The 26,899-nt window shown below is 44.0% G+C and overlaps 1 protein-coding gene across 1 annotated transcript in view; it reads right to left on the bottom strand.

Annotated features, from left to right (window-relative positions):
* The window catches only part of LOC120993837 (zona pellucida-like domain-containing protein 1), a 155,740-nt gene that overhangs the window by 67,015 nt on the left and 61,826 nt on the right, over positions 1 to 26,899 (bottom strand). Inside the window, exons 5-8 of the mRNA XM_040422304.1 lie at positions 18,901 to 18,998; positions 18,014 to 18,094; positions 17,443 to 17,614; positions 2,076 to 2,184 (exon numbers count right to left, since the gene is read on the bottom strand). Of these exons, the coding sequence (XP_040278238.1) occupies positions 2,076 to 2,184; positions 17,443 to 17,614; positions 18,014 to 18,094; positions 18,901 to 18,998 (460 nt within the window). The remainder of the gene's footprint in view (positions 1 to 2,075; positions 2,185 to 17,442; positions 17,615 to 18,013; positions 18,095 to 18,900; positions 18,999 to 26,899) is intronic.

Raw genomic sequence — 26,899 nt, forward strand, 5'->3', positions numbered from 1 at the left:
ATGACAACACTATTATAAACAGCTGAAACGTTTAAAAAAGCCCACACTGCAGAGCCATGTGCCGGCATCTTGGGAGCGCCAGATGTGACCATGCATGGTGGATGGCTCACTCCAGATACATTTGCAGTCTGCTTTTTGCCTCCTGTGCACTTCGAGCTCTGCCTGCTTCTCCTCCTTCTCCTCCCTATCTGCTGCTCCATCTCTCCCTCTGAACTCCCCTCCTCTTCCTCTCTTGTGGGCACCCACGTGACGTTTATCGACAAGTCATCATCGTCACCTTCACCACCACTGACATTAGAGATCTCGAAGTAGGCAGCAACAGCGGGGACCACCCTCCTTGAGCTGATTTGGGTACTGTCGTCAGACCGCTGGGTGGCGGCCGTTGCTACCTCCTCTTCCTCATCCGATACCAAAAATGGCTTCGCATCGGTAAGGTCTGGGAATGGGTGGGAAAATAATTCCTCTGACTTAAGTGGATGGACTATGGTGGTGGTGGTGTCTTTGAGGGTGCACACAGCAGAGAGTGAAGAGGGTGCAGATATAGAAGATGAGGAGGGTGCAGAAGTGGAAGGCTAAGTGAGTAACTCAACCAACTCTGGTGCATCCTTTGACATAATCGCATGCACCTTCTCCAACTTCCCACTTAGTCTCCAGCCTGGTGCACCTGCCCGACCCTTACCACCCCTGCAGAACGGCTTGCCTCTTCCTCTTCCTGTCATTTTTAAAATGATCCTGTGCCAAGGTCCCTAGAGAAGAGCAGTATTTGTGGAAGCTGGCATATAGAACCCCTTAATCAGTATTTTGTAGAAGCAGGTATATCGCACCCCTCAATCAATATTTTGTGAAAACAGGTATATAGAACACCTGAATCAGTATTTTGTGGAAGCAGGTATATCGCACCCCTCAATCAATATTTTGCGGAAGCAGGTATATCGCACCCCTCAATCAGTATTTTGTGGAAACAGGTATATAGAACCCCTGAATCAATATTTGGTGGAAGCAGGTATATCGCACCCCTCAATCCATATTTTGTGGAAGCCGGGGTATCGCAGGCCTCAATCATTATTTTGTGGAAGCAGGTATATTGCACCTCTCAATCAGTATTTTGTGGAATCAGGTATATTGCACCCCTTAATCAGCATTTTGTGGAAGCAGGTATATCGCACCTCTCAAAAAGTATTTTGTGGAAGCTGTTATATAGAACCCCTCAATTAGTATTTTGTGGAAGCAGCTATATCACACCCCTCGATCAGTATTTTATGGAAGTAGGTATATCGCACCCCTCAATCAGTTTTTTTGGGGCAACAGATATATCACACCCGTTGCAAATAGTTGTTCCAATAACGCTTGTCCCTCTATATAACCACACACAACTGCTGCACAATACAAATGCACTATAATATACTTTCTATGATAGAAAGCATATTATAAGTATATCACACCCCTCAGTATATAACACCTTTCGATAGCACACCTATACCATTCCTTAATAGGACTTTGTGGCCCTATTAGCTAGCGTTTGGTGTCCCTAACAGTCTGTCCCTGCTCCACAAAGCAACCTCTCCCTACACTGGCAAAATACAGAATGTAAAATGGCTGCCAGATCGGGTTCTGTTATAGGGTGGGGGTATGTCCATGTGCGGAAACGTCTCAATTGGCTGTCCTGTCCCATCTGATGGATGTGTCATGGGTCAAAGTTCGGCGCAATGCAAAAGAATATGGCACATGCGAACATTGCCATATGTTCGGCGAATCGCGAAAGACCAAAGTTCGCCGCAAAACAACCGCCAGGCGAACTGCAAGGTCATCTCTATTAATTTGTACTGATGAAGAGCTGAATAATCCTGTCATCTTTTCAGTTTCTGGCTTTGGATAGGTGGTTTGAGAAACCCTGCTTGAAAATTTTAGAGTGAAAGTTATTTAAGCATCATGGTAGGCATATAAAACAGAAGTAGCAAACAACATGGATATAGTTTTTACATTCATACTCTAATAGTGTAGTAAAAGGTAAAAATAAAGAGATTTGGACAAAATAAACCAAACATTTTCGCATCTATAAATGAGAATAACATTACCGCTTCTTGTAATAATGGGTCCAGCAGATACAACAGCATTTCCAGAAAGAATTTGTGGGGCAAGCGTAGTCTTTATATGTACATCTCTTCTTTCCCTGTTGTGGCACGTCTGTAGGATTATAAGAGTTAATTTTTCCAGACCACTTAATTAATATGGCATTATTTAAAGGAATACAGTCAGGTCCATAAATATTGGGACATCGACACAATTCTAACATTTTTGGCTCTATACACCACCACAATGGATTTGAAATGAAATAAATTAGATGTGCTTTAACTGCAGACTGGCAGCTTTAATTTGAGGGTATTTACATCCAAATAAGGTGAACGGTGTAGGAATTACAACAGTTTGCATATGTGCCTCCCACTTGTTAAGGGACCAAAAGTAATGGGACAATTGGCTTCTCAGCTGTTCCATGGCCAGGTGTGTGTTATTCCCTCATTATCCCAATTACAATGAGCGGATAAAAAGTCCAGAGTTCATTTCAAGTGTGCTATTTGCATTTGTAATCTGTTGCTAACAACTCTCAAGATGAAATCCAAAGAGCTGTCACCATCAGTGAAGCAAGCCATCGTTAGGCTGAAAAAACAAAACAAACCCATCAGAGAGATAGCAAAAACATTAGGCGTGGCCAAAACAACTGTTTGGAACATTCTTAAAAAGAAGGAATGCACCGGTGAGCTCAGCAACACCAAAAGACCCTGAAGACCACGGAAAACAACTGTGGTGGATGACCGAAGAATTCTTTCCCTGGTGAAGAAAACACGCTTCACAACAGTTGGCCAGATCAAGAACACTCTCCAGGAGGTAGATGTATGTGTGTCAAAGTCAACAATCAAGAGAAGACTTCACCAGAGTGAATACAGAGGGTTCAGTACAAGATGTAAACCATTGGTGAGCCTCAAAAACAGGAAGGCGAGATTAGAGTTTGCTAAATGACATCTAAAAAAGACTTCACAGTTCAGGAACAACATCCTATGGACAGATAAGACCAAGATCAACTTGTACCAGAGTGATAGGAAGAGAAGACTATGGAGAAGGAAAGGAACTGCTCATGATCCTAAGCATACCACCTCATCAGTGAAGCATGGTGGTGGTAGTGTCATGGCGTGGGCATGTATGGCTGCCAATGGAACTGATTCTCTTGTATTTATTGATGATGTGACTGCTGACAAAATCAGCAGGATGAATTCTGAAGTGTTTCGGGCAATATTATCTGCTCATATTCAGCCAAATGCTTCAGAACTCATTGGACGGCGTTTCACAGTGCAGATGGACAATGACCCAAAGCATACTGCAAAAGTTTATTAAGGGAAAGAAGTGGAATGTTATGCAATGGCCAAGTCAATCACCTGACCTGAATCCGATTGAGCATGCATTTCACTTGCTGAAGACAAAACTGAAGGGAAAATGCCCCAAGAACAAGCAAGAACTGAAGACAGTTACAGTAGAGGCCTGGCAGGGCATCACCAGGGATGAAGCCAAGCGTCTGGTGATGTCTATGCATTCCAGACTTCAGGCTGTAATTGACTGCAATGGATTTGCAACCAAGTATTAAAAAGTGAAAGTTTGATTTATGATTATTATTCTGTCCCATTACTTTTGGTTCCTTAACAAGTGGGAGGCACATATGCAAACTGTTGTAATTCCTACACCGTTCACCTGATATGGATGTACATACCCTCAAATTAAAGCTGACAGTCTGCAGTTAAAGCACATCTTGTTTGTTTCATTTCAAATGCATTATGGTGGTGTATCGAGCCAAAAAATTTAGAATTGTGTCAATGTCCCAATATTTATGGACCTGACTGTAGCTTACCATATCTGCCATCATAAAGAATGTGCATTGTTCTTCTTTGACTAAATACCTATATCATTTTTGCTTGTTACAACTTATAAGGAATTCTGTCAGCAGTTTTGGCCATGCTAAATTGCATCACTAGGTATGCACATAAGCCAGAATACCAACTCTACAGTTGCAAGAAAAAGTATGTGAACCCTTTGGAATTATATGAATTTCTGCACAAATTGGTCATAAAATGTGATCTGATCTTCATCAAAGTCACAATAATAGACAATCAACTAATAACACACAAAGAATTAAATGTTACCATGTTTTTATTTGAACCGTTGGATTTAATAACTGGTTGAACCTCCTTTGGCAGCAATAACTTCAACCAAACGTTTCCTGTAGTTGCAAATCAGATGTGCACAACGGTCAGGGGTAATTCTTGACCATTCCTCTTTACAGAACTGTTTCAGTTCAGCAATATTCTTGGGATGTCTGGTGTGAATCGCTTTCTTGAGGTCATGCCACAGCATCTCAATCGTACAGTGTTCATTTTAGGACATGGTCAGATATCATAGTATCAAAATAATGCCAATGTGACACCTGACCCTGACACCTGACCATGATACCTAACCACTGACACCTGAACCCTGACCCTGACACCTGACTCTCACATCTGACTCTCACATCTGAGTTTGACTTATGCTCTTCATAGGTCAGGGTCAAAGTGAGAATAAGTTATAGATATACTATCTATTTGTATGCTAAATCACACAACCAAAGTACGTCTATTGCTGAGCTTATAGCTCTGTGCCTAAAATGCTTTAAGCTAACACATTACAAGTGTTATATGAGCGCATAGCTGATAGCTCAGTGGTAAAGCAATTGCCTCATACCCAGTGTTTTTGTGTTCAAAGCCTCTTTAAGCCTCTAAAAAATGTTACATTTTATTAAGCCCTAGATAAGAGGCAAAGTTAAATGATGTGTTACGCTGATATCTGACTTCCTTCACTTGTCAGGGTCACAAAGGATTTTAGGTTTACTGTGTTTTTTGGTATACTACATCTCATAGATCAATAAAATCACCTCCTTTGGCGTCTAAAGCTATAACTCAGTGGTAAAACACTTGCTTTGCATGTAGAATTCATGGGTTCAAAACCCCTTTCAGGCTTTTAATAAAATTAATATTTTATATTTTATTGAGCTCTAGATCAGAGACAAATTCAAGTGGTGTGTGATGTAAGTAGTACTTTTTTATTTTATTAAGAGTACATGGGCAGCACTATAGTAAAGGGGGAACTAATTTACTGTATCTTCATCTATTTCCAGGTGACTGAGGGTTTTTTAATTTTTTGTTGTCTTGAAACAGTCACTGTACAATATAATAATGTATTCTTATTTCTTAGCAAGGAGTCTAATTATTAGATCTGTAAATCACTTTATTGCAATTATTTGTCGGCATCCACCCAAACATAAGCTGCAAAGATATGACCACTAGGGGTCTCACTAGTCCACTGTGGTTAGGCATGTTCCAGCTCTCCCAGCAAATACAAGAAGGAGGAAGTGTGGGCCTGTTCTGGAATAGCTGATGAGGAGACTTGCCAGATTCACTGCCTCTTCACAGCAAACCAAATTATCTTACTATAAGTCGGCTCTCCCTCCATTATCTTACATGGCTTATACATTGATTCACCTCTCTGAAGTGTGTATGCAGTTCCATATTTGCTAGAATCACTGTATTTCTGGGACCCTTGAAAAAGTTGATTAGTCACTGTGTACAGAGCTGTGTCCTGGATTATACATATCCACTGTATATAGGTGTATTATACACACAGTGTGCTATAGCTTCACCACACTGAAATTTTCTCAGAAAGCTGATGTACATATTACTGCTTTATCCACAGACACAATATATGATCATACAGATCGCAGTACTATGTGATAGCTTCTAAGTATAGAAACCATGTGGTAATGTCCCTATGTGGTAATGTTATAGCTTTGCATGTAGATATCCCAGGTTGAAGTCCCCAGAAAGACATATGTTGTTTTCTTTAATAGCATATACTATAATAAATAATATGTAATTAACCCATAAGATACCAGCGCTGTACAGGTATGTCGCTGGAAACATGGTCACAAATCCCAGCGCCTTACAGGTACAGTGCTCTGATCGGGCGGCCACAGGAGCTACTCCCGTCCAATCAGCTGCAGTGGTCCGGCAGTCACTGATAGTTGGACCCCTGCTGTATGCACCGGCATCAGTGAAAACACCGATGTTGGCTCATTAACCCTTGGACTGCCGCGGTCAGCGCTGACGGCTGCACGTGCGGTATCCTGCCGGGTGCAGGGTGTCCATCGGGTCCCCGTGGTGCTGTGACGTCAGCCTGCTGTCTAGCCCTGTCAGTCAATAAGGGGAGGGGGGGGTTTGCAGAGCACAGGGGGTGTTACAGAGCATTGCTCAGAATATTCAGCCCCGCCTCTGAGTGCTCGAATTGTTTATTTGCATATGAATAGAAACACAGATATCTCTGCAGCTATTTATCATACATAATCAGCATAATGAGCCCTACCAGGCAGTATGTATGGTCTAATAGGGTTGATTCTGGTGACAGAGCCTCTTTAACCTCTTAAGGACACAGGGCGTACCTGTACGCCTTGATATCCGAGTCCTTAAGGACACAGGGCGTACCTGTACGCCCTGTGTATTTCCGATCAGCGCTGCGCAGCGGGCGGTGATCGGAACGGTGTGCCTGCTGAAATTATTCAGAAGGCACCCTGTGACAATGCCGAGTGGGGTCCTGTGACCCCCCCCCCCCCCCCGTATTGGCGATCGCTGCTAACCGCAGGTCAATTCAGACCTGCGTTTGCAGCATTTCCGGGTTATTCGGGTCTCCGGTGACCCGGAATAGGAGGGTGATCAGTGGTGTAATATACACCACCAATCACCCTCCGTAGATCCTGTGAGGTGGCGGTGACAGAGGGTGAGCATCGCCTGTGATTGGCTGGAGGGACTGACCTGGAGATAATGTCCTGGAGCTCCACTCTCCCCGCCCACAGACTTCTGTGTGAGCAAGGAGAGAGGAGCCCTGTGTGGGTCCCTCTGCATCCCACACGATCCGCCGCCATCCGTGGCCCCTGAGACCCCATAAAGTGCCATCTGGCATATAAACATTTAGGGAAAGCTTTAGGTTAGGCAGGGATAGTGAAAAAAATTAAAGTTTTTTTGTGTGTGCAGCACCCGGATCTGAGGGTGTCTGGGGTCCACAGCACCCTGTGCGACCCCCGTCCCCCCAGGGGTGCTGCAGCTTGCCCCCCCCCCATATTTTGGAGTGCAAGCGCATTTTTTTTTCTTTTTGTAGGTGCAGTAACTGTGGCCGGCACTCTTAGCCGTAAAAGAGCGCCCGGCCACTGTTAGCGCATCGCCCACCCCACCGCTGATCAGCTTGGTACCGCTGATCAGCGAGTTTTTGGGGTGTGAGCACCGCCCCCCCCCCCCCACACACACACACTAAATAAAGTTTTACATACACATGCACTACCCTTTAGCGTTCTAAGATGGCCCGCCGGATGTTCTCAGCCGAGGAGGCATACGCCCAGCTGCTCTCCGACTCCAAGAGCCCCAGTGAGGACGAGGATGACCCTACTTTAACCTCCTCAGGACCGCCGTACGCAGGATTGCGTCTTTGCGGCGGCCCTGCTCTTCTGGGTGGACGCGCCGGCGCGTCCTCTCGCGAGACGCAAGATTTCCTGTGAACGCGCGCACACAGGCGCGCGCGTTCACAGGAACGGAAGGTAAGAGAGTGGATCTCCAGCCTGCCAGCGGCGATCGTTCGCTGGCAGGCTGGAGATGTGTTTTTTTTAACCCCTAACAGGTATATTAGACGCTGTTTTGATAACAGCGTCTAATATACCTGCTACCTGGTCCTCTGGTGGTCCCCTTTGTTTGGATCGACCACCAGAGGACACAGATAGCTCAGTAAATATGTTGCACCAAGCACCACTACACTACACCCCCCCCTGTGACTTATTAACCCCTTATTCACCCTTGATCACCCCTGATCACCCCATATAGACTCCCTGATCACCCCCCTGTCATTGATTACACCCCTGTCATTGATCAACCCCCTGTAAAGCTCCATTCAGATGTCCGCATGATTTTTACGGATCCACTGATAAATGGATCGGATCCGCAAAACGCATACGGACGTCTGAATGAAGCCTTACAGGGGCGTGATCAATGACTGTGGTGATCACCCCATATAGACTCCCTGATCACCCCCCTGTCATTGATTACACCCCTGTCATTGATCAACCCCCTGTAAAGCTCCATTCAGATGTCCGCATGATTTTTACGGATCCACTGATAAATGGATCGGATCCGCAAAACGCATACGGACGTCTGAATGAAGCCTTACAGGGGCGTGATCAATGACTGTGGTGATCACCCCATATAGACTCCCTGATCACCCCCCTGTCATTGATTACACCCCTGTCATTGATCAACCCCCTGTAAAGCTCCATTCAGATGTCCGCATGATTTTTACGGATCCACTGATAGATGGATCGGATCCGCAAAACGCATACGGGCGTCTGAATGAAGCCTTACAGGGGCGTGATCAATGACTGTGGTGATCACCCCATATAGACTCCCTGATCACCCCCCTGTCATTGATTACACCCCTGTCATTGATCAACCCCCTGTAAAGCTCCATTCAGATGTCCGCATGATTTTTACGGATCCACTGATAAATGGATCGGATCCGCAAAACGCATACGGGCGTCTGAATGAAGCCTTACAGGGGCGTGATCAATGACTGTGGTGATCACCCCATATAGACTCCCTGATCACCCCCCTGTCATTGATTACACCCCTGTCATTGATCAACCCCCTGTAAAGCTCCATTCAGATGTCCGCATGATTTTTACGGATCCACTGATAGATGGATTGGATCCGCAAAACACATACAGGCATCTCCCTGGAGCCTTCCAGGGGGGGTGATCACCCAATATAGACTCCCTGATCATCCCCCTGTCATTGATCACCCCCCCCTGTCATGCTGCATTCAGATGTCCGTATGATTTTTACGGATCCACGGATACATGGATCGGATCCGCAAAACACATACTGACATCTGAATGGAGCCTTACAGGGGGGTGATCAATGACAGGGGGGTGATCACCCCATAAAGACTCTCTGATCACCCCCCTGTCATTGATCACCCCCCCTGTCATTGATCACCCCTCTGTAAGGCTCCATTCAGACATTTTTTTGGCCCAAGTTAGCGGAAATTATTTATTTTTTTCTTACAAAGTCTCATATTCCACTAACTTGTGTCAAAAAATAAAATCTCACATGAACTCACCATACCCCTCACGGAATCTAAATGCGTAAAATTTTTTAGACATTTATATTCCAGACTTCTTCTCACGCTTTAGGGCCCCTAGAATGCCAGGGCAGTATAAATACCCCACATGTGACCCCATTTCAGAAAGAAGACACCCCAAGGTATTCCGTGAGGGGCATATTGAGTCCATGAAAGATTGAAATTTTTGTCCCAAGTTAGCGGAAAGGGAGACTTTGTGAGAAAAATAAATAAAATATCAATTTCTGCTAACTTGTGCCAAAAAAAAAAAAATTTCTATGAACTCGTCATGCCCCTCATTGAATACCTTGGGGTGTCTTCTTTCCAAAATGGGGTCACATGTGGGGTATTTATACTGCCCTGGCATTCTAGGGGTCCTAAAGCGTGAGAAGAAGTCTGGGATCCAAATGTCTAAAAATGCCCTCATAAAATGAATGTGGGCCCCTTTGCGCATCTAGGCTGCAAAAAAGTGTCACACATGTGGTATCGCCGTACTCAGGAGAAGTTGGGGAATGTGTTTTGGGGTGTAATTTTACATATACCCATGCTGGGGGAGATAAATATCTTGGTCAAATGCCAACTTTGTATAAAAAAATGGGAAAAGTTGTCTTTTGCCGAGATATTTCTTTCACCCAGCATGGGTATATGTAAAAAGACACCCCAAAACACATTGCCCAACTTGTCTCGAGTACGGCGATACCACATGTGTGACACTTTTTTGCAGCCTAGGTGGGCAAAGGGGCCCACATTCCAAAGAGCACCTTTAGGATTTCACAGGTCATTTACCTACTTACCACACATTAGGACCCCTGGAAAATGCCAGGGCAGTATAACTACCCCACAAGTGACCCCATTTTGGAAAGAAGACACCCCAAGGTATTCCGTGAGGGGCATGGCGAGTTCCTAGAATTTTTTATTTTTTGTCACAAGTTAGTGGAAAATGATGATTTTTTTTTTTTTTTTTTTCATACAAAGTCTCATATTCCACTAACTTGTGACAAAAAATAAAAACTTCCATGAACTCACTATGCCCATCAGCGAATACCTTGGGGTCTCTTCTTTCCAAAATGGGGTCACTTGTGGGGTAGTTATACTGCCCTGGCATTCTAGGGGCCCAAATGTGTGGTAAGGAGTTTGAAATCAAATTCTGTAAAAAATGACCAGTGAAATCCGAAAGGTGCTCTTTGGAATATGGGCCCCTTTGCCCACCTAGGCTGCAAAAAAGTGTCACACATCTGGTATCTCCGTACTCAGGAGAAGTTGGGGAATGTGTTTTGGGGTGTCATTTTACATATACCCATGCTGGGTGAGAGAAATATCTTGGCAAAAGACAACTTTTCCCATTTTTTTATACAAAGTTGGCATTTGACCAAGATATTTATCTCACCCAGCATGGGTATATGTAAAAAGACACCCCAAAACACATTCCTCAACTTCTCCTGAATACAGAGATACCAGATGTGTGACACTTTTTTGCAGCCTAGGTGGGCAAAGGGGCCCATATTCCAAAGAGCACCTTTCGGATTTCACAGGTCATTTTTTACAGAATTTGATTTCAAACTCCTTACCACACATTTGGGCCCCTAGAATGCCAGGGCAGTATAACTACCCCACAAGTGACCCCATTTTGGAAAGAAGAGACCCCAAGGTATTTCGTGATGGGCATAGTGAGTTCATGGAAGTTTTTATTTTTTGTCACAAGTTAGTGGAATATGAGACTTTGTATGGAAAAAAAAAAAAAATCATCATTTTCCACTAACTTGTGACAAAAAATAAAAAATTCTAGGAACTCGCCATGCCCCTCACGGAATACCTTGGGGTCTCTTCTTTCCAAAATGGGGTCACTTGTGGGCTAGTTATACTGCCCTGGCATTCTAGGGGCCCAAATGTGTGGTAAGGAGTTTGAAATCAAATTCTGTAAAAAATGACCTGTGAAATCCGAAAGGTGCTCTTTGGAATATGGGCCCCTTTGCCCACCTAGGCTGCAAAAAAGTGTCACACATCTGGTATCTCTGTATTCAGGAGAAGTTGAGGAATGTGTTTTGGGGTGTCTTTTTACATATACCCATGCTGGGTGAGATAAATATCTTGGTCAAATGCCAACTTTGTATAAAAAAATGGGAAAAGTTGTCTTTTGCCAAGATATTTCTCTCACCCAGCATGGGTATATGTAAAATGACACCCCAAAACACATTCCCCACCTTCTCCTGAGTACGGAGATACCAGATGTGTGACACTTTTTTGCAGCCTAGGTGGGCAAAGGGGCCCATATTCCAAAGAGCACCTTTAGGATTTCACAGGTCATTTTTTACAGAATTTGATTTCAAACTCCTTACCACACATTTGGGCCCCTAGAATGCCAGGGCAGTATAACTACCCCACAAGTGACCCCATTTTGGAAAGAAGACACCCCAAGGTATTCCGTGAGGGGCATGGCGAGTTCCTAGAATTTTTTATTTTTTGTCACAAGTTAGTGGAAAATGATGATTTTTTTTTTTTTTTCTTACAAAGTCTCATATTCCACTAACTTGTGACAAAAAATAAAAAGTTCTATGAACTCACTATGCCCATCAGCGAATACCTTAGGGTGTGTACTTTCCGAAATGGGGCCATTTGTGGGGTGTTTGTACTGTCTGGGCATTGTAGAACCTCAGGAAACATGACAGGTGCTCAGAAAGTCAGAGCTGCTTCAAAAAGCGGAAATTCACATTTTTGTACCATAGTTTGTAAACGCTATAACTTTTACCCAAACCATTTTTTTTTTACCCAAACATTTTTTTTTTATCAAAGACATGTATAACAATAAATTTAGAGCAAAATTTCTACATGGATCTCGTTTTTTTTGCAAAATTTTACAACTGAAAGTGAAAAATGTCATTTTTTTGCAAAAAAATCGTTAAATTTCGATTAATAACAAAAAAATTAAAAATGTCAGCAGCAATGAAATACCACCAAATGAAAGCTCTATTAGTGAGAAGAAAAGGAGGTAAAATTCATTTGGGTGGTAAGTTGCATGACCGAGCAATAAACGGTGAAAGTAGTGTAGGTCAGAAGTGTAAAAAGTGGCCTGGTCTTTCAGGGTGTTTAAGCACTGGGGGCTGAGGTGGTTAATGTTGTCATCCTCGTTCTCCTCATCATCTAGTGATGATGATGAGCCCCCAAGGCAGCGGAGCCAGGAGCCCCCCATGCCAGGGACCCTGTGGCCCACACTAGTATGAGTAGCCCTGTGGCTCGTACTAGTTTTCCGGCCCACCAGGCAAGTTCACCTGAGCCCCCTACCGGTGAACTTGGCTGGAGTACCCCAGAGTATTTTGAGCCCTTGATTCCTGACTTTGTTGGCCAACCAGGAATCCAGATTTGCACAGTGGGCTTCACTGAATATGACTTTTTTAGTTTTTTTTTCAGTGACCACTTTGTGAATCTGATGGTGGAGCAAACAAACTTGTTCACCCAACAGTTTAATTCCCAACACCCGGGCTCCTTTTTGGCTAGGTCCAGTGGCTGGATTCCGGTTAGTGCAGCCGAGATGAGAACATTTTGGGGCCTCGTGCTGCACATGGGCCTAGTCAAAAAAAAAACTGTGTCATGCAATACTGGAGTGGGGACGTCCTCTACTAGACCGCACTTTACAGTATGGCCATGACACATTGCCATTTTGAGGCTATTCGGAAATGCCTGCATTATGCAGATAATGAAGCATGTCCCCCCCAAATTTTTGGAGGCCTATGTACCTGGAAGGGAGGTCGCTGTTTACGAGTCTCTCATTGCTTTCAAGGGGAGACTCAGTTTCCACCAGTACATTCCCACTAAGCGGGCGAAGTATGGCGTGAAGCTGTACAAACTTTGTGAGAGTACCTCAGGGTACACCTACAAGTTTCATGTGTACGAGGGGCGAGATTCCCGTATTGAACCCCCAGAATGTCCCCCCACTCTGGGTGTTAGCGGTAAACTTGTGTGGAACCTTATGCAACCACTGCTAGATAAGGGTTACCACCTGTACGTGGATAACTTTTATACTAGTATCCCCCTTGTTCCATTACCTCCCGGCTCGATCCACATCCGCTTGTGGGACCGTGCGGAAAAGTCAACTACCCACCCCCTCCAGGTACCTATCCCCAGATGTGAGACCCGTGCCCTTACCAGTGAAAACCTGTTACTGGTCAGATATAAGGACAAGAGGGATGTCCTTGTACTGTCCACAATTCACGGTAACAGCATCACCCCTGTCCCTGTGGTAGGTACCGCGGCAACGGTCCTCAAGCCCGATTGTATTGTGGACTACAATCAGTATATGGGAGGAGTTGATCTTTCTGATCAAGTCCTCAAGCCATATAACGCCATGCGGAAAACCCGGGCATGGTACAAAGAAGTTGCGGTCTACTTGGTGCAGGTTGCCTTGTACAACTCTTTTGTGCTGTCCTGGAGCGCTGGCAACACAGGGGAATACCTCCAGTTCTATGAGGCAGTCCTCAAGGCCCTGATCTTTTCTGACCGGGAAAGAGCAGGCCGGAGTATCTCAGTGTGGTGAACCTATAGCACACTGTGTGTATAATACACCTATATACAGTAGATATGTATGATCCAGGACACAGCTCTGTATAGAGTGACTAATCAACTTTTTCAGGGGTCCCAGAAATACAGTGATTCTAGCTAATATGGAACTGCATACACACTTGAGAGAGGTGAATCAATGTATAAGCCATGTAAGATAGCGGAGGGAGAGCAGACTTACAGTAAGATAATTTGGTTTGCAGATCTGTGAAGAGGCAGTGAATCTGGCAAGTCTCATCAGCTATTCCAGAACAGGCCCAAACTTCCTCCTTCTTGTATTTGCTGGGAGAGCTGGAACATGCCTAACCACAGTGGACTAGTGAGACCCCTAGTGGTCATATCTTTGCAGCTTATGTTTGGGTGGATGCCGACAAATAATTGCAATAAAGTGATTTACAGATCTGATAATTAGACTCCTTCCTAAGAAATAAGAATACATTATTATATTGTACAGTGACTGTTTCAAGACAACAACAACAAAAAAAAAAAACTCAGTCACCTGGAAATAGATGAAGATACAGTAAATTAGTGCCCCCTTTACTATAGTGCTGCCCATGTACTCTTAATAAAATAAAAAAGGACTAGTTACATCACACACCACTTCAATTTGTCTCTGATATAGAGCTCAATAAAATATAAAATATTAATTTTATTAAAAGCCTGAAAGGGGTTTTGAACCCATGAATTCTAAATCCAAAGCAATTGTTTTACCACTGAGCTATAGCTTTAGACGCCAAAGGAGGTGATTTTTTTGATCTATGAGATGTAGTATACCAAAAACCACAGTAAGCCTAAAATCCAAGTGAAGGAAGTCAGATATCAGCGTCACACATCATTTAAATTTGCCTCTTATCTAGGGCTTAATAAAATGTAAACATTTTTAGAGGCTGAAAAGGGTTTTGAACACAGAAAGCCTGGACATGGGGCAACGGCATTACCACTGAGCTACCAGCTTGCCTTGTATGAGCATTGGATTTTTGTTCATCTATGTGATGTAGTATACAAAACCACAGTAAACCTAAAATCCTTTGTGACCCTGACAAGTGAAGGAATTCAGATATCAGAGTCACACATCATTTAAATTTGCCTCTTATCTAGGGCTTAATAAAATGTAACATTTTTTAGAGGCTTAAAGGGGTTTTGAAAACAGAAACACTGGGTATGAGGCAATTGCTTTACCACTGAGCTATCAGCTATGCGCTCATATAACACTGTAATGTGTTAGCTTACAGCATTTTAGGCACAGAGCAATAAGCTCAGCAATAGACGTACTTTGGTTGTGTGATTTAGCATACAAATACATTATATATCTATAACTCATTCTCACTTTGACCCTGACCTATGAAGAGCATAAGTCAAACTCAGATGTGAGAGTCAGATGTGAGAGTCAGGTGTCAGGGTCAGGTGTCACATTGGCATTATTTTGATACTTGACTATGATATCTGACCATGTCCTAAAATGAACACTGTACAATCGGGTTGAGGTCAGGACTCTGACTGGGCCACTCCAGAAGGCGTATTTTTCTTTTGTTTAACCCATTCTGTTGTTGATTTACTTCTATGCTTTGGGTCGTTGTCCTGTTGCAACACCCATCTTCTGTTGAGCTTCAGCTGGTGGACAGATGGCCTTAAGTTCTCCTGCAAAATGTCTTGATAAACTTGGGAATTCATTTTTCCTTCGATGATAGCAATCCGTCCAGGCCCTGACACAGCAAAGCAGCCCCAAACCATGATGCCCCCACCACCATTCTTCACAGTTGGGATGAGGTTTTGATGTTGGTGTGCTGTGCCTCTTTTTCTCCACACGTAGTGCTGTGTGTTTCTTCCAAACAACTCAACTTTGGTTTCATCTGTCCACAGAACAGTACTGCTGTGGAACATCCAGGTGCTCTTGTGCAAACTGTAAATGTGAAGCAATGTTTTTTTTGGACAGTAGTGGCTTCCGCTGCGGTATCCTCCCATGTAATCCATTCTTGTTTAGTGTTTTACGTATCTAGGTAAATTCGCTAACAGGGATTTTAGCATATGCCAGAGACTTTTGTAAGTCTTTAGCTGACACTCTAGTATTCTTCTTCACCTCATTGAGCAGTCTGCGCTGTGCTCTTGCAGTCATCTTTACAGGACGGCCACTCCTAGGGAGAGTAGCAGCAGTGCTGAACTTTCTCCATTTATAGACAATTTGTCTTTCGTGGACTGATGAACAGCAAGGCTTTTAGAGATACTTTTATAACCCTTTCCAGCTTTATGCAAGTCAACAATTCTGAATCGTAGGTCTTCTGAGAGCTCTTTTGTGCGAGGCATCATTCACATCAGGCAATGCTTCTTGTGAAAAGCAAACCCAGGACTGGTGTGTGTTTTTTATAGGGAAGGGCAGCTGTAACCAACACCTCCAATTTAATTTCATTAATTGGACTCCAGTTGGCTGACACCTCACTCCAATTATCTCTTTGAGATGTAATTAGTCTAGGGGTTCACATACTTTTTCCACCTGCACTGTGAATGTTTACATGGTGTGCTCAATAAAAACATAGTAACATTTAATTCTTTGTGTGTTATTAGTTTAAGCAGACTGTAATTGTCTATTGTTGTGACTTAGATGAAGATTAGATCACATTTTATGACCAATTTGTGCAGACATCCATATCATCCATATAATTCCAAAGGGTTCACATACTTTTTCTTGCAACTGTATATTCACACTAATCCTGATATTGAAAGCTCCACAAAAGGTATGTTTGTCTTGCTCTCCACAGCCTCTACCTAATGCTGTCAATAGTTTAGCATGGTCAAAACTGCTGTCATTTAATGTATGGAGGTATGTATACAAGATTTTTCTACATGATATTAATGATTTATCTGCTTTAAACAACCTTTGTTCATATTTACTGTTAGGACCCTTCATTAGTCACATCAGGCAGCCACTATAGTTGCACATATTTTGAAGAGTTTGTGTTTATCATTCAGTATACCATATAGACAAATTCATGTTGGTGAGTGCCATGTAATTTGCCATTTCTCCTTCAGTATTGTTGCCATCTAGCTTTGTCACATTGGTAATAGCTAAAATGGGAACATTCAAATATAAAGGGTTCTAACTCTGTATGGCAGTACACAAAATATATGTGTTGTCATATGGTGCCTCCTTGAGAATTGCTCTGTAAGACAATACACATTGATGCATGCCACAATTATCTCATGGATTCTACAGCCACAATACAACATTCATGATTTTTTTTTTGTGTGCAACACAGATATATAATGACTTTTATACAGTATGCTGAAATCAAGATGAATATAGATCCTGGTACTACGGTATTTATTTTGTTAAAATAAGAATATTTGTGCTTTTGTAATGGTTTGAAAAAGTCTTTATTTTTCTAAAGAAGACTCTAAAGAAACCTTGGTGGCTTTCTTGTCTAATTATTAAAAATTTCCAAAGGCTGCAACACCATACATGAAATTGCCATTTATAATATTTCTTAATATAAACAGATAAAGTAATAATCAACTAACCCTAGGAATATTGTGCCATTTCTACCATGAATGTTTCCAAAATGCCAAGAAACACACAGGCCCCAATACCCTTATATACCCATTTTGAAAGAACACGATTGAGCATTTTCCATAGTGTTTTCATAACTGGACAACAGTTTCTGTACTTACAGGTGTTAAATATGGGCAGTCATCTGATCTACATAATTTGGTTACGCAGTGCAAGAAAACAGTGGACATTTTCTGGTTTTTATGTTTGACGAACCGGAACACTTCAAAGGAAAATCTTCCCATTTGACTTTTGCCATTTTCAAAAATAGTTGTCTGCGGGTCTTTATCACAGCTTTAAATGAAAGATTAATGGCACATCAGTGGAAATTGATATTTTTCAGAGAAGGAACAAGGCACTTACTGTATGAAGGTTTAAGTGTTTCTTTTGTAGCATTTCATTCAGCAAGTAAATATGACATTGTAATGAAATTGATATGGTAACTGATAGCTGATCCCAGAATCATGGTTGAGACTGGACAGAAAAATGTACCGGTATATGTGTGAACCCATAAATGCAACTAAATGGATAAGCTATATATGTTGATGTGTTTGAAGATATTATGACCCTACAATTGCATAAATGAACAGACATATATCAATTAAAAATAGCTAAAAAATAATAGTATAAACCACATTGTTCTACTGAATATTTTTACATATTTAGTATTGTATAGTTCAGTAACATTTTTACCTGAGGAACAGATCATATCTGATGTCATCATTTGGATTACCAGAAGGTGTTGTATAGCAATAGTCCATTAAAACATTCCACCTATGGCAGATGGCAAGAAATCATCAGAAAAGGTAGAAAATGGTAGCCAGAGTCACAAATAACAAAATAAAAAAACACTGCTTTTATCATATAAAGCACACACACACACATAGATATCATGCTGGATATAGATTGACTTCTTTTGAGAGTATATTGCAGCCATTGTTAAGGATACATGCCATCCTTTGCTGGTAAAGGAGCACTTGTACTACCTAGCTTCTGCTTTGGGGCAGTGTTTCTCAACCGTTTCAGGCCAAGCATCCCCTAGTGATGAGAAGTTCAAACTAAGCACCAAAGGAGTGACCAGCTATAAGTGTTAAAAAGCTAAGACCAGTCTTATTCCGCTGTCACTGGCTTTATTTGGAGGTCAAGTGAGCAGTTCCTTTAGATTAGAAGGGACAAATAGAACAGTCATTCTTGTTGTAAATAGGAAAGACAACTGTCAGTCCTTGTCTGGAGGCGGGGGCAGGTGGGAGCAGAGTGTGGCATTGGACTCATCTCTCTCACAGCACTGGCATGCACTGCAGGCTTTACCAGATTAGTACTCTAAAAATACTGAATGCCATCATCACAAGAACTACAGCTGAAATCAGCGGGTTAGTCATTGCACTAAGCTGCCCTCAGTAAGTGTAGCAAATAGGAGCTGACAGGTGTCTTTAATTGGTTCAAAGCTTATCCTTTCTCTTTTTACAAGAAGTGATATCTATGCACATTTCTCATCTACACAGAATGTTTGGTGAATCATTCATATGCAAGGGCAGGAGACAAAAAACAAGCAAGAACATTAAAAAGCTGCATCTAAATACCGTCCGTCAAGGTTGGTTGCTCTCACTGCTGCATATATTTTTGTTTTCAATGGCAATCCAGTGCTAGGAATTAGCAATTGCTGGCTGTAGGTTGAATCCTGTAATAGTAAACATTATTGATATGAATTTATGTTTAAAACAATGGTAGTACATAGCAACCAATAAACAGCAATGTTTCTTAGTGGAATAAAGTATGGTATTATAGATTATGATGAAGTGTGTGTGCTTGTTTATAGTTCTTTTTTCTTGATTCTACCTTAGGCTACTTTCACACTCGCGTTTGGTACGGATCAGTCATGCATCTGCACAAACACTTCCGTTCAGATAATACAACCGCATGCATCTGTTCAGAACGGATCTGTTTGTATTATCTGTAACATAGCCAAAACGGATCCGTCTTGAACACCATTGGAAGTCAATGGGAAACGTATCCGTTTTCTATTGTGCCATATTGTGTCAGTGAAAACGGATCTGTCCCCATTGACTTACATTGTGTGTCAGGACGGGTCAGTTTGCCTCCGCATCGTCAGGCGGACACCTAAACGCTGCAAGCGGGATGGAGGTGGAACGGAGGCAAACTGATGCATTATGTACGGATCCTTATCCATTCAGAATGCATTAGGGAAAAACTGATCCATTTTAGATCGCTTGCGAGAGCCCTGAAATGGATCTCACAAACTGAAACCAAAACGCCAGTGTGAAAGTAGCCTTAACCATGTTTCAGATAAATGCTAACATTTTATAAGGTTATATAGAACACAGATAAGATGTTGAAAGTGAGACATTTTACTATTTCATGAAGCAAATTAATTCATTTAGGACTTGATGGCAGCAACACATCTCAAAAAAGTTGGGGCAGGTCTATGTCTACTATTGTGTAGCATCCCCTTTTCTTTTAACAACAGTCTGTAAACATCTGGGAAGTGAGGAGACCAATTCCTGGAGTTGTGGGAGAGGAATGCTGCTCCATTCTAGTCTGACGTAGGATTCTGGCTGCACAACAGTCCTGTGTCCACTTTGCTGGATTTTTAATTTCATGATGTGCCAAATGTTTTTTATTGGTGAAAGATCTGGACAATTCAGCACCTGGACTGTTCTTCCTCAAAGCCATGTTGTTGCGATGGTTGCAGTGTGTGGTTTTACATTGTCTTGCTGAAATATACAAGGCTTTCCCTGAAAGAGACATTGTCTGAATGGGAGCATAGATTACTTTAAAACCTCTATATACTGTTTAGTATTGATAGTGACTTTCCAGATGTGTAAGATGCCCATGCCATAGCCACTAATGCAACCCCATAACATCAAAGATGCAAGCTTTTGAACATAGCACACAGCATCTATTGTTTCCAAAAAAATTAACCAATTTTGATTAAGCTGACCACAGAATATGTTTCCATTCCACCTCAGTCCATTTTAAATTAGCTTTGGCCCAGAGAAGAGGGTGGCATTTCTGGATCATGTGGACATATCACTTCTTTGCATGATACTGCAACTTGCATTTGTGGATTACACAGTGAACTGTGTTCACAGACAATGGTTTCTAGAAGTGTTCCTGAGCTGGTGAGGTGATTTTCACTACAGAATCATGCCTGTTTTTTCTTCAGTGCCACCTGAGGGTCTGTAGATCATGAGTAGAGAGGAGCGAAGTTTTAAAAAACTCGATTCAGCAATTTGGCCGAAGTTAGCCAAGAAATGTGAGTAATTACGAATTAATTAGTCACAAATCGCTATAAATCAGGTATACCCAAGCCACTCTGCCTTAAAGTATGGCCACATGGAGCGGCCGTGTTGCAAGCGGGTTGCAGGCAGGCTACAATGAAGAACCGCATGGCCAATTAGCCCACAACTGTCTTTCATTTAATAATGAAGACAGCACAGTATAGTCCTTCCTCATTGCCATGCGGCACCTTTAAACAGGGGCTGTTGCTGGTATGCAGTTTGGCTGGTTAGGTGGAGAGCTAATATACAGTTGCAAGAAAAAATATGTGAACCCTTTGGAATGATATGGATTTCTGCACAAATTGGTCATAAAATGTGATCTGATCTTCATCTAAGTCACAACAATAGACAATCACAGTCTGCTTAAACTAATAACACACAAAGAATTAAATGTTACCATGTTTTTTATTGAACACACCATGTAAACATTCACAGTGCAGGTGGAAAAAGTTTGTGAACCCCTAGACTAATGACATCTCCAAGAGCTAATTGGAGTGAGGTGTAAGCCAACTGGAGTCCAATCAATGAGATGAGATTGGAGGTGTTGGTTACAGCTGCCCTGCCCTATAAAAAACACACACCAGTTCTGGGTTTGCTTTTCACAAGAAGCATTGCCTGATGTGAATGATGCCTCGCACAAAAGAGCTCTCAGAAGACCTACGATTAAGAATTGTTGACTTGCATAAAGCTGGAAAGGGTTATAAAAGTATCTCCAAAAGCCTTGCTGTTCATCAGTCCATGGTAAGACAAATTGTCTATAAATGGAGAAAGTTCAGCACTGCTGCTACTCTCCCTAGGAGTGGCCGTCCTGTAAAGATGACTGCAAGAGCACAGCGCAGACTGCTCAATGAGGTGAAGAAGAATCCTAGAGTGTCAGCTAAAGACTTACAAAAGTCTCTGGCATATGCTAACATCCCTGTTAGCGAATCTACGATACGTTCATTTTTATGAACGTCAGCTTGTCCACATTGGCTGTAGACAGGCAGCTGCGTTTGTCTGTAATGACGCCCCCTGCCGTGCTGAATACACGTTCAGACAAAACGCTGGCCGCCGGGCAGGCCAGCACCTCCAAGGCATAAAACGCTAGCTCTGGCCACGTGGACAATTTGGAGACCCAGAATTGAATGGGGCCGAACCATCAGTCAGTACGTGGAGGGGTGTGCACAGGTACTGTTCCACCATGTTAGTGAAATGTTGCCTCCTGCTAACACGTTCCGTATCAGGTGGTGGTGCACTTAGCTGTGGCGTGTTGACAAAACTTTTCCACATCTCTGCCATGCTAACCCTGCCCTCAGAGGAGCTGGGCGTGACACAGCTGCGTTGGCGACCTCTTGCTCCTCCTCTGCCTTCGCCTTGGGCTTCCACTGGTTCCCCTGTGACATTTGGGAATGCTCTCAGTAGCGCGTCTACCAACGTGCGCTTGTACTCGCGCATCTTCCTATCACGCTCCAGTGTAGGAAGTAAGGTGGGCACATTGTCTTTGTACCGGGGATCCAGCAGGGTGGCAACCCAGTAGTCCGCACACGTTAAAATGTGGGCAACTCTGCTGTCGTTGCGCAGGCACTGCAGCATGTAGTCGCTCATGTGTGCCAGGCTGCCCAGAGTTAAGGACAAGCTGTCCTCTGTGGGAGGAGTATCGTCCTTGTCCTGTGTTTCCCCCCAGCCACGCACACCAGTGATGGGCCCGAGCTGCTTTGGGTGCCACCCCGCTGTGAACATGCTTCATCCTCATCCTCCTCCACCTCCTCCTCATCCTCGTCCTCCTCGTCCTCCAGTAGTGGGCCCTCTCTGGCCACATTTGTACCTGGCCTCTGGTGTTAAAAAAAACCTCCCTCTGAGTCACTTCGAAGAGACTGGCCTGAAAGTGCTAAAAATGACCCCTCTTCCTCCTCTTCCTCCTGGGCCACATCCTCTTCCATCATCGCCCTAAGTGTTTTCTCAAGGAGACATAGAAGTGGTATTGTAACGCTGATAACGGCGTCATCGCCACTGGCCATGTTGGTGGAGTACTCGAAACAGCGCAACAGGGCACACAGGTCTCGCATGGAGGCCCAGTCATTGGTGGTGAAGTGTGTCTGATCCACAGTGCGACTGACCCGTGCGTGCTGCAGCTGAAACTCCACTATGGCCTGCTGCTGCTCGCACAGTCTGTCCAGCATATGCAAGGTGGAGTTTCACCTGGTGGGTACGTCGCATATGAGGCGGTGAGCGGGAAGGCGGAAGTTATGCTGTAGCGCAGACAGGCGAGCAGCGGCAGGGTGTGAACGCCGGAAGCGCGAACAGACGGCCCGCACTTTATGCAGCAGCTCTGACATGTCGGGGTAGTTGCGAATGAACTTCTGCACCACCAAATTCAGCACATGCGCCAGGCAAGGGATGTGCGTCAAACCGGCTAGTCCCAGAGCTGCAACGAGATTTCGCCCATTATCGCACACCACCAGGCCGGGCTTGAGGCTCACCGGCAGCAACCACTCGTCGGTCTGTTGTTCTATACCCCGCCACAACTCCTGTGCGGTGTGGGGCCTGTCCCCCAAACATATGAGTTTCAGAATGGCCTGCTGACGTTTACCCCGTGCTGTGCTGAAGTTGGTGGTGAAGGTGTGTGGCTGACTGGATGAGCAGGTGGAAGAAGAGGAGGAGGAAGCTGAGTAGGAGGAGGAGGAGACAGGAGGCAAAGAATGTTGCCTTGCGATCCTTGGCGGCGGAAGGACGTGCGCCAAACAGCTCTCCGCCTGGGGCCCAGCAGCCACTACATTTACCCAGTGTGCAGTTAGGGAGATGTAGCGTCCCTGGCCGTGCTTACTGGTCCACGTATCTGTGGTTAGGTGGACCTTGCCACAGATGGCATTGCGCAGTGCACACTTGATTTTATCCGACACTTGTTTGTGCAGGGAAGGCACGGCTCTCTTGGAGAAGTAGTGGCGGCTGGGAACAACATACTGTGGGACAGCAAGTGACATGAGCTGTTTGAAGCTGTGTGTGTCCACCAGCCTAAATGACAGCATTTCATAGGCCAGTAGTTTAGAAATGCTGGCATTGAGGGCCAGGGATCGAGGGTGGCTAGGTGGGAATTTACGCTTTCTCTCAAATGTTTGTGAGATGGAGAGCTGAACGCTGCCGTGTGACATGGTTGAGATGCTTGGTGACGCAGGTGGTGGTGTTGGTGGTACATCCCATGTTTGCTGGGCGGCAGGTGCCAACGTTCCTCCAGAGGCGGAGGAAGAGGCCGAGGCGGCGGCAGCAGCAGGAGAAGAGGCCGAGGCGGCGGCAGCAGCAGAAGAGGCCGAGGCGGCAGCAGCAGAAGAGGCAGCAGGGGGAGCCTGAGTGACTTCCTTGTTTTTAAGGTGTTTACTCCACTGCAGTTCATGCTTTGCATGCAGGTGCCTGGTCATGCAGGTTGTGCTAAGGTTCAGGACGTTAATGCCTCGCTTCAGGCTCTGATGGCACAGCGTGCAAACCACTCAGGTCTTGTCGTCAGCACATTGTTTGAAGAAGTGCCATGCCAGGGAACTCCTTGAAGTTGCCTTTGGGGTGCTCGGTCCCAGATGGCGGCGGTCAGTAGCAGGCGGAGTCTCTTGGCGGCGGGTGTTCTGATTTTGCCCACTGCTCCCTCTTTTGCTACGCTGTTGGCTCGGTCTCACCACTGCCTCTTCCTCCGAACTCTGAAAGTCAGTGGCACGACCTTCATTCTATGTGGGGTCTAGGACCTCATCGTCCCCTGCATCGTCTTCCACCCAGTCTTGACCCCTGACCTCCTGTTCAGTCTGCACACTGCAGAAAGACGCAGCAGTTGGCACCTGTGTTTCGTCATCATCAGAGACGTGCTGAGGTGGTATTCCCATGTCCTCATCATCAGGAAAAATAAGTGGTTGTGCGTTAGTGCATTCTATCTCTTCCACTCCTGGGGAAGGGCTAGGTGGATGCCCTTGGGAAACCCTGGCAGCAGAATCTTCAAACAGCATAAGAGACTGCTGCATAACTTGAGGCTCAGACAGTTTCCCTGATATGCATGGGGGTGATGTGACAGACCGATGGGCTTGGTTTTCATGCGCCATCTGTGTGCTTTCTGCAGAAGACTGGGTGGGAGATAATGTGAACGTGCTGGATCCACTGTCGGCCACCCAATTGACTAATGCCTGTACCTGCTCAGGCCTTACCATCCTTAGAACGGCATTGGGCCCCACCAAATATCGCTGTAAATTCTGCTGGCTACTGGGACCTGAGGTAGTTGGTTCACTAGGACGTGTGGCTGTGGCAGAACGGCCACGTCCTCTCCCAGAACCAGAGGGTCCACTAACACCACCACGACCATGTCCACGTCCGCGTCCCTTATTAGATGTTTTCCTCGTTGTTCCCGTTCACCACAATTTTGAGAATGGCAAAGTTGGGAATAGTTTTTCAACCCAGAAAAAAAAATGTGCTTTTACGGTCACTACAAATAACTTGACCAGCTAAAACAGTACAGATTTGGTTGAATAGAAATGTGAGGCCTGGTTTTTTTTGCACTGTGTGACAGGTTAAGGTTTAATCTCAGAATCAGACTTCTATCTGCACGGTAGCCTGTGTCTTAGGTTTTTCTGAATGACATTATCAGTACCTTCAATGTAAGATATCCTTTTTGGGATAGATTTCAAGTAGGCCTCAAATACCAGAAACTAGTTATTTTAAGAATGGCAAATTTGGGAATAGTTTTTCAACCCAGAAAAAAATAGGAATTTTACGGTCGCTACAAATAACTTGACCAGCTAAAACAGTACAGATTTGCTTGAATAGAAATGTGAGACCTGTTTTTTTTTTGCACTGTGTGACAGGTTAAGGTTTAATCTCAGAATCAGACTTCTAATCTGCACGGTAGCGTGTGTCTTAGGTTTTTCTGAATGGACACTATCAGTACCTTCAATGTAAGATATTCTTTTTGGGATAGATTTCAAGTAGGCCTTAAATACTGGAAACTAGTTATTTTGAGAATGGCAAATTTGGGGAATGGTTTTTCAAACCCAGAACAAAAAGTGTGCTTTTACGGTCACTACAAATAACTTGACCAGCTAAAACAGTGCAGATTTGGTTGAATAGAGATGTGGAGACCTGTTTTTTTTTGCGCTGTGTGACAGGTATAGGTTTAATCACAGAATCAGACTTCTATCTGCACGCTAGCGTGTGTCTTAGGTTTTTCTGAATGACACTATCAGCACCTTCAATGTAAGATATCCTTTTTGGGATAGATTTCAAGTAGGCCTCAAATACCAGAAACTAGTTATTTTTGAGAATGGCAAATTTGGGAATAGTTTTTTCAACCCAGAAAAAAAAGTGTGCTTTTACGGTCACTCTACAAATAACTTGACCAGCTAAAACAGTACAGATTTGGTTGAATAGAAATGTCAGGTCTATTTTTTAGGCGCTGGGTGACAGGCTCAACTTGCCCCTGATGTAATATATGGCCAAAAAATAACCACACTGTTGATGGTTAAATGCACTTGGGTGACACAGGCTCAGCCTGCACCAGATGTAGTATATGACCAAAAAATAACCACACTGTTGATGGTTAAATGCACTTGGGTGACACAGGCTCAGCCTGCAGCTGATGCAGTATATGGCCAAAAAATAACCAGACTGTTGATGGTTAAATGCACTTCGGTGACACTGCTCAACCTGCAGCTGATGTAGGATATAGCACAAAATAACCACACTATTGATGGTTAAATACACTTGGTGATAGCTTGTGCTGGCACACCACAAGTCACAAAATGGCCGCCGATCACCCCAGAAAAAATGTGATCTAAAAACGCTCTGGGCAGCATCAACAAAGTGAGCAAGTCAATAATACCACTTCAATGATCCACAGCTGCAGATCGATCACAGAATGAAGTCTTTTGGAGGAGTTAATCTGCCTAATCTCGCAGCTGCAACCTCTCCCTACACTGATCATAGCAGAGTGACGTGCGGCGCTACGTGACTCCAGCTTAAATAGAGGCTGGGTCACATGCTGCACTGGCCAATCACAGCAATGCCAATAGTAGGCATAGCTGTGATGGCCTCTTGGGCCAAGTAGTATGATGCTTGTTGATTGGCTGCTTTGCAGCATTTCAAAAAGTGCCAAGAAAGCGCCGAATACCGAACCCGAACACGGACTTTTACGAAAATGTTCGCGTTCGGGTCCGTGTCACGGACACCCCAAAATTCGGTACGAACCCGAACTATACAGTTCGGGTTCGCTCATCCCTAGTAAAGAGTAATGGTCAAGAATTACTCCTGATCGTTGTGCACGTCTGATCTGCAACTA

Source organism: Bufo bufo, chromosome 3 (genome assembly GCF_905171765.1).
Source record: "Bufo bufo chromosome 3, aBufBuf1.1, whole genome shotgun sequence".
Lineage (NCBI taxonomy): Eukaryota > Metazoa > Chordata > Amphibia > Anura > Bufonidae > Bufo > Bufo bufo.